Source organism: Plasmodium gonderi (genome assembly GCF_002157705.1).
Source record: "Plasmodium gonderi DNA, contig: Pgo-contig_28, whole genome shotgun sequence".
Taxonomy (NCBI): Eukaryota; Apicomplexa; class Aconoidasida; order Haemosporida; family Plasmodiidae; genus Plasmodium; species Plasmodium gonderi.
The window spans coordinates 1,383-22,036 of NW_021628965.1; the positions used below are offsets into that span (position 1 = coordinate 1,383).

At 18.7% G+C, this 20,654-nt stretch overlaps 3 protein-coding genes across 3 annotated transcripts; 2 read left to right on the top strand and 1 right to left on the bottom strand.

Moving 5' to 3' along the window:
• Positions 1 to 112: 112 nt before the first annotated feature.
• On the top strand, positions 113 to 1,293 carry PGO_000285 (variable surface protein; the record flags this gene model as incomplete). Its single annotated transcript, XM_028690743.1, has 3 exons — positions 113 to 148; positions 251 to 1,012; positions 1,138 to 1,293. The coding sequence occupies 3 exons, from the start codon at positions 113 to 115 to the stop codon at positions 1,291 to 1,293; spliced, it is 954 nt and encodes a 317-aa protein (XP_028546544.1).
• A 5,966-nt stretch (positions 1,294 to 7,259) lies between these two features.
• PGO_000290 (variable surface protein) lies at positions 7,260 to 8,556 on the bottom strand (the record flags this gene model as incomplete). Its single annotated transcript, XM_028690744.1, has 3 exons — positions 7,260 to 7,427; positions 7,552 to 8,271; positions 8,392 to 8,556. The coding sequence occupies 3 exons, from the start codon at positions 8,554 to 8,556 to the stop codon at positions 7,260 to 7,262; spliced, it is 1,053 nt and encodes a 350-aa protein (XP_028546545.1).
• Positions 8,557 to 18,727: 10,171 nt separating this feature from the next.
• On the top strand, positions 18,728 to 19,780 carry PGO_000295 (variable surface protein; the record flags this gene model as incomplete). Its single annotated transcript, XM_028690745.1, has 3 exons — positions 18,728 to 18,778; positions 18,877 to 19,506; positions 19,625 to 19,780. 3 exons carry the CDS (start codon positions 18,728 to 18,730, stop codon positions 19,778 to 19,780), a joined length of 837 nt encoding a protein of 278 aa, XP_028546546.1.
• Positions 19,781 to 20,654: the final 874 nt, after the last annotated feature.

Genomic DNA, 20,654 nt, shown 5'->3' on the forward strand with positions numbered 1-20,654 from the left:
AATACAAGATAATAATTCTTATAGTCTATATTTATATCTAATAATTGACATATACCTACTCATATATTTTTTTTTTTTTATTAATATATAGAAGATTATAAAGTTATTTCAGATGGAAAGAGACATCGTATGTTTTGATCATAATATAGTAGCTCTTAGTATAATATTTAATGGTTTCTTATAGTATAAATATTTTAAAAGGTTTTTCTAATATAATTTTTGTAATATTATTGTATTGCCTCACTTTTAGTTTGGAACATTAGATTTACACTTTTCCTTATATAAAGGTATTATGGATAATTTTGAAGATACTGGTAATATATATGCTAAGGAATGTAAATTTATTCAAGAAAATACCGAAAAACATGACAATGATCTAATATATATAAATGATATATGTATTAAATGGTATCCATATTTAAATCAAATACGTTATTATAATGAGCAAGAAATTCTAAAAGGATTACAATACATGTATTATTGGTTATATAGGAATTACCTAAGTCATGGTATAAAAGAGGAAAACATTAATAGACTTTATAAGAAATTAATCAAAAGATATAGTGAAACTAGTTTTGCCCAGAAAATTGATAAACCAGTTTTGTCGGATGATCTAAACAGACAAGAATGGAAAACACTCATCGGTATAATTAACTTAAGTATAGCACTTAATGAAATAAAAGTATTTTCATTTGAATCTTCTAAGAAGCAAAGCTATTGTGATTATTTAAATGGGTGTGTCAGTATGTGTAAGCATTACATTGGTGAATGTACACGTAGTGCTAGCCCCAATATCTGTGATATATTTGAAAATATTGAAAATCAGATTAATGACATAATATTAGAAAATGGATGTAATGATAGTAATCATCAAATATCGCCTTCAACCAATTCTCAAAATGAACCTCTCGATTCATCCAGTAATATCAAGTCACGTACTATTATAATTTCAGCAGTTTTAATATTATTAACACCCATGTTGGTATTTATTCTATATAAGGTTAATTATGATGTTATTATATGTATTTGTATAATAAATTGACTTTTAAAATGCTTAAAAAAATAAGTAAAAATTATTATTCTATATAAAAATAATATACATTTAATGCATAGTTTTTTTTTCTTATTACGAATTAGTTCAAACTATGTAATTCATACTTGCTACATAGAATAAAGAAGAAAATAAATAGGTGGAAGAAGGATGATAAAGAATGGAATATACAGCAACATTCTGAAATGTCCAACAGTATATCATCGCACAGCATGTATAATATATTGTATAATTCTACTTAAATCTAGTATTATATATGTAATTCGAATAAAATATTCCCCAAAATATCATTCAGAGTGATATTAGTAAACGATACGGAGATATATTCTATTAATTATGTCACAGAAAAAAAAAATATTATTAATGAAAAAATATATATTAATTTGTTAATATAAAAATATAATATTTCATATATTATTTTCTTTTATTAAAAATTGTTGAACCAAAAGGTATAAATGTGTAATGCATGTTTCTTCCTTTTAGGCAGCTTATCCTTCAAGAATTAATTATATATAAATAGAATTTTGTATTATATAAATAAAAAAATAAATATTATATATCCATATATAATATAACGTATACAAATAATTGCTGTACCAATAATAGAATATATTTGATATAAATAAATTTTTCATATTTTATAAATTTCATAATGTAATATTGTTGGGAAGAGCTACCAAATTATAGAATACATATTGAAATTTTTTATTTTAATTTATTATTGTTTTTAATATATATTATGTTATTCCTTAATGCTAAGCATTTTTCTTATCATCAAAATTATAATATTATTATGTCGAATTTTAATTATATCAATTTTTTTTTAGTTTATTGTCTAACTTAAATTACAATGTATCAATTATTGCTTACATATAATTATTTAGATAATTTTACCATTTAAAATCTAATTTAGCTTCTAATTTATGTGATTATGCAAAAATATATGTTATTAATACACATATAATATTGTTATTAATTGCTTTATATAAGTATATGCACTTAAAAAAATTATAAGAATACATAAATTTTAAAATTTCTTATATATATTTCGTTCAAATGTTTATGTATATAAGAACATTAATCTACATAATCACATTTGAGTGTACTATTTGTTTCTTAGAACTTTGTATTCACATATTTATCATTAAAATAAAATAAATAATAAGAATATAAAGAATTACATTTAAAATTTAAATACATTACAAATTTCATTATGATAAAAACTAAAATCAAAAATTTAAACGAATATAGATTTATATTATTTACATAATTTGAAATAATTAATTATATAAAAGTATTTGCCTATTTATAAAATATTTATTAAAATATGTTACGTGCATGTTATTACAAAATAATGAAAATCCTACAGAGAAGCATCAGTGGGATGATGAAATACATGTATAGAGAATAATATTATATATATTTTTTTTTTTTTTCTCTAACTCATATCTATATACAAGAATTTCTTTTAATCCTATATTATTTACGTTATGTATATGTGAAAGAATGTTAGTAGAATATATATGTATATTTTATACATTTATATCCATTCTAATTATTTATGACAGAGTAATATATTATAATAATTTAACCCTCATTTGTGTTAATATATCCTAATTCAATGAAATTAGAACAAACACATATATTTTTAGTATAATTAAGAAAGAATAACTTTTATTCTATTTAATGTTATTATAAATATTATATATTGTAATAGAGTTGTTGCATACACATATGTTCTCCTTATATTTATTTTTCCCATACAAATAGATGTGTTCTATGGATCTAATAAATCAAAATTTTAAATTATTATAACATTTAAATATGAAATTTTATTAATATATATATAATATATATAATAATTATTTAGAATATATGCGTTTGAATTATAATATATAATTTGTTTATATTTCCTTTATATTATTCATTTATTTAACACATATTTGTAATATTTTCTGTTTTACATAGACATTATAATGTATTTTATTGAATAATAAATCATATTATTATATGGTTAAATATAAATTTTCCTTAAAAAACATATGTAAATGTTATGATTCTCTTTAAGATATTATAGGCAAAAAAACATCCATAATTCAGAAATAAATTGAAATATATATAGATATGAGAAAAAATATTATTAGATAATAAATATATACAGCTATAAGGAAGTCTGTATGTACTAATAAAAGAAGTAAAATTTTATAAATGATTATTGGAAAATGTGTTGAAATAGCTATAAAATATTTAAAAAATCTTGATATTAACTTTTCTATTTAAAACATTATATTTATACTTAAAATAAAAATATTATATTTTACATTTATTTATATTACTATTATCAATAATGTAAGACTAATGTATTAAATATGAAACGTTTTTTATGTAACATTTTAATTTTCAATGCTAAAATTACACATTATATTGTATTATTTTACATGGTAAAATGGTTCTTTTCGATTATATATTTTTTAGTTTATTATTCTGTTACATCATTATTGAACAAATTATTTATGTTAAAACATCTTTTTATGTGTAATGCTCAAGTTGATTGTGATATATTATCCCATCTATATGTATTATAGTGGTACAAAGTATACATTACTAATAAATATTACAAAAAAAATTATATACAGTATTAGAACATTCCTATTCATTTTTATAAACAATAATTTTTGTAATAATAGTTATATTTTGATATAAACAGTATAATTTTAAGGTTAACATTTAATGAGTATAATGATAAGGCACTATTATTAAAAAATTTTCACGGAATATTCTTATATATAAACATAATATCATTATTTAAATATATATATGATTTTTTTTATTTAATACTGTTATATAGAATATCGTAAATATTCATTTTTTCCTAAATTTAGTATATATATTCTATTTAATTTTTTCAATAATACCATACGTCTACAGAGAAAAATTATATAAATATAACAGTAAAAATTTCTAAGCTCCAATAATATTATTTAATAAAATACTTATTATATATTCCTGTATAATTAAAATTATATATCATCTAATAAATTCTTATATTGAAGACACACAGGGGGTGGTATTTCTCAACATAATTATTCAAATTAATAATTTATTTAAACCTGTACTTAATATATGCTACCAGGTTGTGATATACAAAGAACTATTCTACAAAACCTTTAATTTATATCGTATATATATTTATTTCATTATGTTATCGGAAATAAAATAAAATTCTATTCATGAAAAATTCAAATTTTAATAAATTTAATTAACTTATTTAGTATCATTTTTCATATATTTATATATTTATTTATAGTATATAATAATTATTGACTTATTTTTATGTATTACTATTTTCTTGTTCATAAGAACACATAAAATTGATTCTATTTATATAGAATAATTTTGAAATTTACATGTTATCTATCCCTATAAATTATACAATAAGTACGATTTCATTTTATTTTATAATAATTTTAGATATTTTCATTGAAATATTCAATATATGCATTTCAGTGTATACTAAGAAAATAAAGCTTTTTAATCATACTATTATTCTGGAAAAAAACGGTGTTTTATTCATTATATAATAAAAAATGATCGTTATCCTTTTTTATAATATTTTTTATACTACATTACACTTTTCATCAATTATATTTTTATATTGTCTGTCTAATAAATTTATTGACTTCTCATTACCTTAATTTTTTTTGTTAAACAAATTTCTTAACTTCATTATACTTGGTTGTGAAAATAAGACGAAACCTGTATACTTTTAATAAATAAAAAATTGCAATACATTTATCAAGAGATAATTAAATTCTTGCAATTGTTTTGAAACCATATTTAATATAAATTATAGCAAGATATAAATTTAATATTTTGAATTTATTTTTAACCTTATACAAAATGAATATAATTTTTAATATAATAAATTCTAAAAAAGCCATGCCTTTGATATCCCTATAACTGAATCATTCCCTGCCATTATTTAATTCACTGCAGATATACCTGAATTTATTTTATTGTGACACCCAGTGGGGTGTTATATGCCTTTTGAATTCACTATTAGAGGGCACATTCTATTATATTCTGTTTTAACAAGTTTTCGAATATAATTAATATTATTTATTGAATCATACATATATATCATTAAATTATGTATATTTTCATTCGCACTATATAAAATTATTGTTCTAGAATCTATATACTCTACATTTTAGGATATAAAAATATTTTATATTTGATGCAAAATTTTAAATATTTTCAATACTTTATTATCATTTTAACAAAAGTATATATCAAAATTATTATGAATATGTGAAGATACTTTTTGAATGAATTTTATTTTCATTTACTTGTAAAAATCAACTACATCAATACATTTAAGATATCTATTCTTTTTTTCGGGGATCAGCTTATAATTTAAGTATTTACACCTGTTTTCTAATTTTTCCCCGTGCTTATTACATAATGAATTCAAATTCATACCATAATATACACAATCCAGATGATATGATGTCTATTTATATCCTTTTACTTCATAACCAAATTTTTGGCATGTCTCAGACAACCAACATGGAACACTCTGAATTGGCATGTAACTTGTTTCATTATAATTCTCATAATATATAAGGGAAAAATAATAAAAATAAACTCAATATTGAAGATAATAGTTTATAAAAATATTTAAGTTAAACTTAATAGGAAAGTGTTTTCCTTTCATTAGCGGAATGTTATATACTTCAAAATGATTCATATAAAATATATATTTTAGTAAGGCTTATCAATGTACCAACGAACTAACATATTCCGTATTATTAAACCTATTTTATATAAGAATTATTAGAAACAATTTTTTTCACTTTTATTATGATATAAGTATTATATGTTAAAAATATCTAAATAAGTATTATATTTATATTATATGTATTAATTAAAAAAGTTTTATAAGTGTTAATTAATATTTTACTCTGTATATTTTTAATAAAACATACATATACGCCAAAAATTAAGAGTCCTCTTTTCCAAGGATAATACATATATTTTTTCCTATAAATACACAATATTTAGAATATGCTTATAGCGAACAAATCACACAAAAATAATAACTAATTAACCGTAAATTATTTGTACATTTATATATAGACAATTACTATTATAAAAGATAACCACATAAGTAAATAAATAAATATACACTCAAATAAATATTAATTTTGTATTAGAATATTTATTTATATATATATGTTATCATTTCAAATTTTTACATAATTATACATAACATTATATGTACAACATTAAATTTTATTTTTATACTTGTGTAATTTGCTTATCGTTATATAAAATATACTAGCGTCTAATAGTAATGATTCATTTTAATTAACATAAATGGTGATTAAAGCGAAAATATATTATATACTGATGATTTAATTTTAGATGTTCATATGATAAATATAATTTAATATTAATGTTTTGCATATATTCTTATATTCACTGCATTAAATTATAAATATATAACACGCTCTATTTATGTAATACTTTATGCATACACGTTTATATAGAGATAACACCATTACTGCATAATTTCGTATGTAATATATAACATATAAATTTTTTATATTTTTCATTTCATATCATTAATATAAAATAATTTACCTTAATCAATAATACATGTATTTTCTAAAGTTATAATGATTCAAATAATAAAAATAATAAGCATTGTATTATAACGAATATATTTGCTTTGTTTACATTTTATTATTCATTATATAACTTCATTTTATTCCTTACGATTATTTTATTAATTACTTAAAACTATGTCTTTTGATTATTACATATAAGATAGCATTATTATATTTCACAAAATAGGTTTTATAAGTATATATAATGTATTGTATTTCAGTATATCTATTATATCTATTTAAATAAAATATTTAATAATTTTCATGGAATATTTATAAATAGTTGATTTATTGTAATATATAATAGATATGTTGTATACTTTATTTTTCAAAAAACTTATGAAAATATTTTTCTAATTATCTTAAATCAAAAAAACATTACGGGTTTTTTTTTTGTAATTTTTTCAGTAGATGAAAAAAATTTTACCTTCTAGAAATAATATTTCCATCATTCTATAGAGAATATAATAAATCCTATTATTTTTTTACTTAGAACAAAAGAAATTGAATTAATATTAATTTACTTTATACATTCCTTAAGAGTCTAGTACTGAGTTATATGATATTTTAGGCCTTTTATTTATAAATTCATCACAAGTAGGTTCAGGGGGAAGCTTTATTTTGAAATTATCATTACTTTCTTTGTTACACCGTTTCTTCAACTTCCTTCTTATTTGTATCAAATATGAGCCACATGGGGCATACTAATAATAAAGAATAAATATAACATTTTTATTATTACATTATTGTTTGTTTTTAATTTTCATAATAATATTTAATACAAAATTTAATAAAGTGTATTAATGAATAATTGAATTTATTTTATACCTTATACATAAAAAATGCAATTAATGATATTGTTAATGTTATAATAAGAGAAATTAAATAAAATTTGTTTATATTTACACCATAATAAGAATATAAGATTTGGGGAACGCGCTCACATGTATTCTTATTTTTCATATATTCATTATACTCACCTTGAAAATTTTGTAAAAATTTACACAAACTATGATTATTCGATCTATGACATATTTCTAAGAGGCTCTTATATGTATTAAAACATTTAATGCCAAGAGAACATTGAGAATTTTCTGTTTTAAAATTATCAAAATATATATATATATCATTCAGTTTGTCCAATACGTAAAATGTAAGATCATCAAGATTAACAACATGCTGTTTGCATATTTCAGGCACCTTAATGCTTGTATTATTTGAGTCCGTTACACTAATCATTTTAAGATAACACTCTTTTTCACCATTACAAGATATTTTATATTTTTCAATTTCATTTTTTAACATGTAGTTGAAATAAATACAGCTTTGTGTTTTTTCGGAGTCATCTGACTTATATTTTATAGATTCTAAATACTGACTAAGAACCATACATGTATATAAAAAATTGTTATCATTAGGTTGTAATATATTTTTTACATCAGTAAAACACACATTATAGTATGTATTATTAAAATAATTTTTATCGATTATCCCTTTAGACGCATTAAATTCCTTTATACACTTGGGAAATATACCTATAATATCAATCTATAAATTAATATAAATATGCAAACAATAATTTAAAATAAATATTTTTAAATTTTTTTTTTTCATTTTCACAGATATTATATTGCCATACTTATTAATAAATATTATAATTGTGATGACGATTGGAAACAAACATTTAGATTCATGGCTTGATTGATATACACTATAATTATGTGAATTCATATAAAAAGACTTAGAAAGATGTTCCTTCTGAGTGAATGTTGTGCTAATATGACTAACAAGCGTAACATATAGTCTATAATGTAATATTTCTATGTATCTCATAAAAAAATATAAATTATAATTGAACATTGGATTTGAAAAAAATTTTAAAAAAGCAAAAATTTAATTATAATTACCGCATATATTACATATATATATTAAAATTCTTTATAAACAGAAGCAAACTTCAATGGAAACAAAAAAACGTAGAATTATAATGTTAATTTTATTTTAAATATTAACTCGATATAGTTATTTAATTAAATTAATTTTGTGTTTCTTAATATTTTAATACGTTAAATTAATCTATAGGATTTATTACTAGTTTCAGTTATTAGTTTTAGTCTAATATAGAGTACATACATAATTCTTTACTTTTCTTTTTTTTTCAGTTTTGTCTTTGCGATGTATATTTATCGCTAATTATTCATTAATATATAATAAAAAATATTCATTCATTACATTGTTTTATTTTAGTATATTTTATATTTCCTATGTTGATTACACAGTATAATTAATCATTTATTGTAATTAGCTATTAAACTTCGTAAGTGCTGCGGTGTCCGAATATGTTATATATAGTATATAATATTTTCAATAATATATATTGTTAGAAAATATTTATTTTATGAAATAGGTTTTCTAAAAAAAAATGTTAAGTCATTACTTGTTTAAATTTTAATATAAATATCTATATTACTATTTATATTTTTTTTATCTCATGATTCATTATTCATAATAATGTTCATAATTTAATGTTTGGAATTATACAATAAATAAATTATATAATAATATTTTTCTCGTATCATAATTTTTAGAAATTAATGAATTTAGTACTTTTAATCATTCTGCATTATTTGTATATGTACTCTACTTAAAATATTCTTACATATATATAATTGTTTTTTTTCACTGGAATACTAATTATATTAAATAAATAATTATATAATATTATAAAAAACGTACAACGAATGTACAATTAAATAATGCACACTACATATATATACGTATTTACATAATATTTATTCCACTATTATTAAACATATAATATTCATATTTAGTAATGTATTGTAATACATAACATTGCATAATACTTTTTTAATATATGGTTTTAAATTTATAATATTGAATATAATTCGCATAATAAATTTACATAAATATGCATATATGCCACTCATTAAATCATAATATATAATCATGAATTATTTTACATTCATGTGAATATAATTTTTTTAGATAGGTAATTTTTTATTACCAAATGAATATATATATATATTTAGTATTTATGCAAACATAATAAATTCAGTAATAAATGTGAATTGCGATATATCCTCATAAAAAAATATAAATAGAATGAATATGTACTACATGTAAAATATACGATGTATATAAGTATTATAAGATGATGTGGGAATAAAAAATTATATGGTGCTCTTCATATATAAATACTCTGAAATACATGAGAAACTAATATAATACATATTAAAACTATGGAATATTATCTATTCATATGTTACTTTATTATATTGATAACACAATAAAATATAAAATATAATGTTCATCTTGCATAATGTACATTAGATGATTATAAATTTTATGATAAAATGACCTGTCATAATTTGGGCGAAAAAGCTATTCTTCTAATCCTTAATAAATTAGAACAAACTTAATTTGTAATATACATATAAGTATAAATAACATTAGATATACATATATATAACAGTGTATAATACTGCATATAAAAAGTATTATAATATAAATATTAAATTAAAAAATTATAGTGTATAATTCATATATATTAGAAGTGCGAATTATAACAAAAGTACGAATGGGAATCGTTTTAAAATATTTAAAATGTCATGTAAATATGAATAAACCACAAACAGATAAAAACAATGTATAAAGATATATATATAATTGATATATATGTACTCAACGTTAACCAATAAATCTTTAAATATATACCTTCAAATACAAGCACTAGCCCATGGAGCATAAATATACTTCCTAATATATGGGTCAATCATAATTAAGAACTTGATGAACGTACATTTAATATATTTCACTATATGGCTTCAATATATAAACATCTTAGTTTTTGTAAGAAAAGATATTAAACATTCTCTAAATATAGTAGTGCTTTTAATGGATATATAAAACAATTGTAATCACATGGATATAAAAATGTCGCAGAGTTAAAAAAGTTCATGAGACATCATATTAATAAGTATTCCTAAAACTAATAATTTTAAAATTAAACAATAGTGCTCTAGGGAAGTAACAGTCACAGGAACAAAAACATGTCAAATAAGAAGTATAGGCACAAAATTGTTCTAACATTTGCAACATTACTAATTAAATTATTTTTATATATGACTAAAATGGAATTAAATTTATTAAGTGCATTCCAATGTAACTCATTTTGCACATTATTATGAAAAAAATTAATATCAAATATATCTCATATTGATAAAAATGTTCACGCTGAATCTTTATTGTGAGTGTACCAGTTATTGATCTTTTTTTCTACCAAATCGAAGTTAAATATAATAAATAATAAAAATGAAAAAGACCATCTCAAATTTATGGATTAATTTGGCAGAACATAGCATGCTTTATATGATGTGAGGCATAGAATATTGTATATCTTAGTAGAATAAATAATCATAGGATCATAATGAATGAAATAAGAATAAAATATATTAATAAATAAAAGAAAATTATGAAAGTAATTATTTTTAACAAAAAAATAAATAAATAAAATAATAAAAATTAATTATATATTGAATAATAATATATAAAGTAAATAATAAAATTCGTTATACATTAATGTGAATATTTTATGGCAATTATCATATATATATGATTTCTTTCAGAATTTTATTATTTTGTGTAATAAATAAAAATATAATATAGTATTAAAAAGTTCACATATGTAATATGTATAGCTGAAATTTTTTTTTCTTTTTTATGCGTTTATATATATATATATATATTATAAAAATAATACAATATGGATAATTGTAATATGAAGTTATCATTATAAAAGTATGAATAAAATATATATTCACGAATATTATTTTTTGAAGAATAATTATACATTCATTAAATTTAAATATTCATTAACGCTATATTATTCATGCTTAAATTTTGATGGTTTTTTTACTATTCTTAAATTTTTTTTTATAATATTTCATTAGGTATCTATGGAATTTTGCATAATAACAAAGTAATTACTGAAGTAAATTTTTTTATGTATCCTATATTATAAACCAGCATATAACATAAGTATTTGTATTTATACCCAGCTTTCCATAGAAATAAATTAATATAAAAAAATATATTAAATAAAAGTAATTGATCACATAAATATATTTTGCATTTGATTTCCTATTGTGAATAACTAATGTACTGAATAGTATTGAGTATTACAATACATAATTCTAGTACTTATTAATTAGCATATTAATGTAATTTGTATATCATATTATATATTTTTATGAAATAATGATTTCCATGTTCTGTTGAATTGCAATGCTATGTTTTAATATATAATAAAATTCAATCAATATTTTAAAAGATTTGTATATTTTATGAATCATAAAAACTAATTAATTTGATATCAATATAATATATATTTTAGAGAAATTTTTTATACATTTATCATAACTAATTAGGAAAATCTAAACTCTTTAAAATAATATACTTATGTAGAAAATAATGCGTACAATTACACGTGTAAACAATTATGTATGATCCAACTTCTTATTATGAGTGTAACATATATTAATTATTTTTAATGTAATATTGTTGTTAAAGAACAAGTAATTTAGGAATACTATGTAATATTATTTATAAATTATTTTATATTTTGTGTTCTTTATTTTTAGATCGATTTTAATCATATATTTCCAAAATTCACAAAATAAATAAATTGGCAATTATATAATGATTTGTTCATGAGACTCACCAATTACAAACTTATGCATTTTTTTTTATAAATAAGAAGGATAAATATAAAACTTGTAGATATTTTTTTTTCATTATGTCAAGTAATTAGTCTATGCTTAAATCATATGGAAAAAAGTAAAGTAAGATTTAATATAGAAGCATGATGTAAATACTTATATTACAAACTAAAGAAAAATATAATGAAAAAATTTAGTTTAATTGAAAAGCATGATAAATATTTCTATAATAAAATAACAGAAAATGGTATAGCAAATTTCAAAGGATATCCATTATATATATTTATTACATTATCGATGGTGCGTTATTAAAAATATTGGAAAATTTAGATGAATTATATTATTTTATTAATTTTTTTTAAAATGATATTTATTGATCTGCTTAAATAATGCAATTCTTTTAACAGTATAATAATTTTTTAGATCAATATACAAAAAAATATAAAAGGAATCATCATGAAGAAATAAAAAAAGTTTTCATATATATAAAAGTTTCAAGAATAGCTGTAAGGGTTCTAGAATTGATTCAGAAAACATACCTTATTTCATTACAAAATGAATACAAAGAAAAGCATTGAAAAACATAGAAAGAATCTAGATCACACAAAAAATTTTGAACGCAGATACAAATACAGGAAAAAATACGATAATGCTTTTTTTTTCTTTTGCACTTATAGTAGTATTAATAATTTTGTATAAAGTTAAAAATATCTTATGTCTGTTAAATGTATATTATATTATATTATAGTTTATATTATGCATAATAAAATAATATTTATAAAAATATATTAGATATACATAAATATAATAAGTACATACTTCATTTCTGCATAGAATTTATGCATCTATTTTAAAAACAGGTGCAAGTAAGGTAATAAGATGTTTAAATAAACAAGAGAAAAATCTCATCATAATCTAATAGATTCATTCGATAGTAAATATAATTATTCAAATAGTAATATGTATAGAATAGCATATGACTAAGAGGAATAACCCTAATAATAATATAATTTCATTAATTAAATTAAGGTTCCTTTTAAGATATAAAAAAAAAATTAAAACAAATTATTTTTATATGAATGAGAAAAAAATAATTTTATGACCAGACATATACCAAACGAATGACAAAATTATAGGACACATTTACTACATATATTGTGCGTTAAATATGTAAAATATAACTGTTGTGATATTTCTACTTTATGTAAAACAATTGTAGTTATTATATAAAAAGAAAATAAATAAATATATAATTGGTAATCTTATGATATTACTATTATATGAATTGAAATAATGTTAATCAAATTTTATATGTTATCTGTTCTAGTAAATTTTTTATTTTTTTTAAGCAATAATTGTATGCTAAAGCGGACTATGTCGAGAAAGAAAATAATATATAAAAAAAGATACAATAAATGCATGTGAGTATAACACATTATTAAATATATCCTAGTATAATATATCAAACAAATAGATACAAGGAAAATTTCAAATCTAATATCTTAGGTTTCATACACCCATCATATAGCATGATAGAAATAAGATTAAATATATGTGAAAAATCTCTGATAAAATTTAAAAATATTTCTATACATAACTAATTAAATGATGAAAAAGATTATATACTAATTGAAATTACTTTAATTAGTACATAAAAAATGTTTTAATATAAATAAATAAATATATATATATATGAAGCACACCAATAACAAATATGGACAATGAACAGTTAAAGGCATTTAATATTTTAAATAGAAACTATAATAGAATTATGTAATTATATCAAATAATATCACTTATTATTACACAAAAATTCAAAACATAATCATTACATTGTTTAGAATCCTATTTATATTTATCATGTTTTGGGTTATCTATGTAATTATCTAATTTATATTTGTATATCAAATTTAGAGAAAATTTCAAATACTACATATGAATTTTATTGAAACGTTTTGCTTAATATATTTTTTAGTTAATAAGAACACATGTAAGCAGAAAAATATATCAGTGCAAATATTTGAATTGTGAGTAAAATAGTACTTTTTCCAAAATAAATTTTTCAGTTTTGTAGTATTATTAAAATGAACTAAAAAAAAATTGGAAAATATACATATCTCTTTACAAAGAAATTAATTAAGTATAATATATATATATATTAGCCTCCTTTTTGGAACATATTGTGTCAAAGTATCACATTAGCTTGTTCGAATTTCAATATTATTTTTATAATTAAGAACAAATTGAAGAATATAATAAATTAAACAAAAAATTTTCATTAATAAACAAATAATGACAAAGTAAAATCAATATAAATCAATTACATTTATTTTTTTTTTAAATAAATTTTTTTGACACATATTTATATTAATTATTTACACATTATATTTTCCTATTTTTTTTCTATGAATAACTTACACATAATCACTAGATGTTTATATTTTTCATCATATAATAATCAAGATCATAATGATAAGATTTTTTGATTCATCTCATTAGCATTATTGTTTTTTATACGAATATAAATTTTTTTTTAATTTATATATATTTATATATTTTTTTAAAGAGGAAATTATTAATGTTTTCATGATGGGTTAATATCATTTAGTTGGAACCACAACAGTTTTATCTCCATATATTTTAATGTTCTTATAGGCAAAAATATATTATAATTTTCATTATAAAAATTTGTCTTATTTTAATATTATATTTTATTGTCCCTATAAACATTGTCATCTTCTTAATAATATTAATGTTATGAGAACACTATATATATATTGGCCTGCATTTTTATTATAATTAACTAATATATATATAAACAATGTAAATAAATATATCTTATTTTACACGTATGCATATTAATATATTCAATACATATTTACATATGTTTGATAATAAATTAAAAAAGTATTTATATTGAAGAAACATTTCTTTATCACATATGAATCATTTCATTATTAATATTATTAGAGATTCATATAATAGTAATATATATTCTTTTAATATTTCTTCCTACTTTTTACATATAACTCTTATAACCTTGAAAACCTGCTATACCTACTTAAAATATGCACACATATGAATACATATAAAACTTCCCTAAAATAATGGATAATCATGTCTATATTTGAAAACAATATATGGAGTGTTTTATTTTATTAATTTATATAAATATCATATTTAAATGATTTTTATAATTAATTTTAGATTCATCCATATTAAATTAACATGTATAAATGTTTTATGGTGTTATAAGTTCAGTATATAAAAAACATATATATTATAAAAATAAATTAAGGTTATTGTAATCTTTTATTGAATTTGAATATACCTTTCATGCATTATTTAGAGAATTGATCACCTATATATATATTATAGCATAGAAGTTTTTTATAATATTTAAATTTATATTTATTTAATCCAGTATGTTATTGATATAAGTATGAAGTAGAGATAATTATTGGACAAAAATCTGAATTACTAATTATTATTATATATAATCTCATAAACGTAAATTATAAAATCTGATAAATACAATGAAGTTTTATATTTCTCTAAAGTTATAATTTATATTACTTTATTATTTAATAAAATTTTTAGTAAAAGAACAACAAAATTTTCATACTTACGATTCATATATTAATGATATATAGTAGGTCTTTATATTTATTCTAGAAAATATTATTGTAAGAATTTATTTTATATTGAATATTAAATGAGAGATTTTCATTAAATAATATTTTATTCTAATTTAATATTTGATTTATATGCTTGATTAATACTTAAATTAAATGTTCATATGTAACACGAAAATATAGCTACAAAAATTAATTTATTCTTTTCCTCTAAAATATTATTATTTATACAATTATTTTTAAGTTATATTATAATGGGAATATTGAAAAAGCATAAGTAATATTCTAACCAAATTTAATTTTGTTTTTTTACATAACCATTTATAGACAGAGAAAAATTGTACAGAAAATTATTTCATAAAATATTATAGAAATACATTCTTAAAGCAATATATATTATTACATAAAAAATTTTATTAAAACGTAAATAATAAAGTGCAATGCATATTTTATCAAATATACTGTAAACAAATATATATACACTTATGATGTACTTTTTTATTCTATGAAGCAATTATTAATGCATAAGGGGAAAAATATTTTAACTTATAAAATAACAAAAACATTTACATTCAAATTATAATATATGTATATATTTTTCTTGTGATATAAATGAATATTTCTGATTTTTATAATCGTTTAGGAAGAAGTTATAAAATAGACAACAAATAATTACAACTAATATAACACATATATATTTAAAAAGAAATACGAAAAGAAATTTTCATAAGAATTCCTTAATTTATGTGTACTTTACAATTATTGTAAATTACATTTTCTTGAAGTGGATAGTACTATATATATTTTTTTAATAATAGTATGTGTTTTTAAATATAGTTATGTAAATAATATAATAATAACCTATAATATATTTTAAAATATACAGAACCTTAAGGATTCCCTATTTTACAAAATTACTAAAAAGGATATTTAATAAATATTTTGAATACAATTTTATATTATTTTCATACTTAAAAATATATAAATCAAATTCTTTAGCATATAATTGTGGACTGACATTATAACAAGAATACATTCATGAGAAATATATAATTAATGTTAAAATTTACATTACTATTATTAAAAAAAATATATTAATGATATACATTATAAAATAAAAGGAAAATTATAATGTATTCTTTCTTAAATTAAATTTTATAATGAATATGTCATGGAAATTTTGTTTTATTAAAAAATGAATTAATTTTAATTTTTTAAAGCATGAATTTGAAATTTATGATGTATATCATAAAATATGTGCTTTACTGTTTAAATTAAAAAATGAATAATTATTTTTCTTTAAAAAAATTCTTTTAATATGTTTAAATTAATACAATTCAAATTCATTATTTATTAAAATAAATAGGATTATTTTTAAATATTTACAAAATTCACAATTGCGTAATTTCTACGAAAAATTTAAGGAGAATAAAATGAAAAGTATAAGAAAATAATATTACATATTTTACAAGTGTGACAATAAGTAAATACATTCCTGAATTTATAAATAATTATTATATATTGGAATAATAATATCATATATATTTTTTTTGATTTACTACATAAATAAACGATTAATATCATATTTAAAATACAGTAGCTATTAATGTACACATAAAACTAAAATAATAATATATTAATATCTATATATAAGGTAATTTTATAAAGATATAACATCATGTATAAAAAATATATAATATACAAAATTTAATATGAATCATTTTGGGATTTTTTATTTTTATTGCGTTAAAAGATTACATTATTAATAACAATAATAAAACTTGATATATATGGAAATTAGAAAACGTATTAAAATTTTATTAATCATATAATTTATCCTATGATTAAATACGGGTAAATATAAATTTATATAAGAACTTTATTATAATTAATTCATTATAAAATGTATATATACATGTATAATATATATAGGAAAATATATATAAATATGTAAAAATAACATGTTAAATATTTTTAAGGGTATCGAATAATAACATATAAAAAAATGATATATATTATCATTATATATATATTAAATGTATGAAGAGATAATACATGTAAAATACCAAATTAATAATCGTGTGCTCCAAAAAAAATTAATAATATAAAACATTTATTATTATAAAATTTACACGTGCACATAAAACATAAAACAATGAAAAACCATATATATAAGAGCATTTCAAAATTATATAATAAAAACAATGTTAACAATAAATACATTATGCTTATATATATATATATATATTAATTATGTTGTGCAAATGTTTCAGAAATACACATGAAAAATATATCGATCCATATTAAATATATCTTTAAGAAAATATATACACATAAACATTATTTAGTATTTTATAATACAAAAATATTAAGTTCAATTAAATATTGTTAACTTATTATATTTATTTCATTTTATTGAAATATAATTCATATTAGAGGCACAAGTATATACCTATTATATATCATCATATTACATATAATAATGAAAATAAATAAATATTGAAAATTTTAATATTAAAATAAAAATATTAAAAGAAAAACCATTATTAGTCTTTAATATAGTATTTATTATCCTAATAAATTATATATATATTATTTTTTTCATTTTCGAATTATGTAAAAATAACCTAAATGGCGATAAACGATGTACACTTGCATTGTCATTATATACATCACACTATTGTGTTACTAGTATATTTCATCTTTCATATATGTTATAATAATTAATAGAAACATATATAGATATTGTCACACTATTATTTTATAATTTTTTATTTTAGTACGAACTTGTGAAATCATTTCCTGATTATAAAAAAATAATGGATCTCTTTGAGGATAAAGTGGATCCACTGTATATTGATAAATGCAATAATGTGGACATAGATGTTTATGGAACTTTTAAATCCAAAATTAAAAATAAATGTCCTCAAGTAATATCATATTTATATAATGTATATGAACAAAATAATAAAAATATTCCTGAAGTATATTGTAAATACTTGTCATATTGGATATACCATGATCTTCTTAATAAGAAATATGTGAATGGTATCACAATACTTTATCATTCGTTGATAGATGTGTTTAAATCTATTTACAAAGATGTAAATGTAGATATATTAAAAAGAATGTATATTAGTGATACGACATTAGCAAATATCACATCTTTATATGATATATATACTTGTCTTGGTATTATAAATGATAATCGTGGATATAAATATGACAAAAATTTCTGTAATGCAATAAAAGCTATTCAAGATAAAAATAAGGCAGAAATGGAAGCAAGATTTAGTGCACTTAGGGATCAGAATGTTGTACACACTTGCAAAAATAAAATTCCTTTTAGTATTATAATTACGCTTTTTATAATGTTCTTAACAACACTTTTATTATTTATTGTGTATAAGGTTCATTTTGATATTATATATATAATTTAAAAAAAAAAATTATAAATAATATAAAAATTAAGTAAATATATTATAATCAAATTTAATTTTGTATTATCATATTTTTTCTATAACTTAGTTCACACCATATGGTTCATACCTGTCTCATGAAATAAAAAAAATTAAAAAGAAATGGAAAAATATCCATGAAGCAAGTATTATAAGGGAGTCTTCAGAGATACCCCAATATAATTTAAATGATAAGTGCTATGATATATTGTATCACTGCGATTAATTTTACTATTATATATAACTCGCAAAGAATATTTGACCTGGTATTGTAAGACTGAAAAATTAGGAAAAACAAATATCTAGTATCAATTAATAAGCATTTATTTAATTTTGGTTGTATATAGAAGGTTATTCAGAAGACAAATAATTATATAAATTTTATTTAAAAATGTGTAATGAATCGAGAGGTTTTTTTTAAATAGCACACAAGGAAATATATTTTGATAATGTGAACAAGGAATTCATATATTTAAAAAAAAATAGCCAAGAAAACTTTGTTTTTTATGTACATATTTTTAAAATATAGAATAGCACATTTATAAAATTATTTTTGATAATATATATTATGTTAATTATGTTGTGGGTAATAATGAAAATCACATTTGTGATATATATATTAAAGCTTGTATTATTATAAAATTTATATATTTCTATTAATACCATATTAATTTTATATATAAAGAGGCGTTTGTATGAATTTATTTGGTAAATAGAATTATATAATTTTTTTTAAAAATATCACTAATAAATGATACCTTATTAGTGAGTCTACTTAATTTAATTATTAAATGCATCAATAATTATAATAACTTTTCTAAAGAACATTCGTGTATATTAGTGAATTAGATAAGAAATATATCACAAGTATATTTGTATATTTTAATATTAGTATATTGTGTACTAAAAATTATAAATATTTATATTTTAAATATATATATTTGACTCCAGTTTTATTAACTCTATAATATACTTAGAAGTAATTATATATTAATTCTATATATTAATTAAATGTATAAAGTAATATGATACAACATGTTTTGTGTATAATTGCAAATATTCATGTTTTATAAATGGGATTTCAGCAGTTATTATAACTT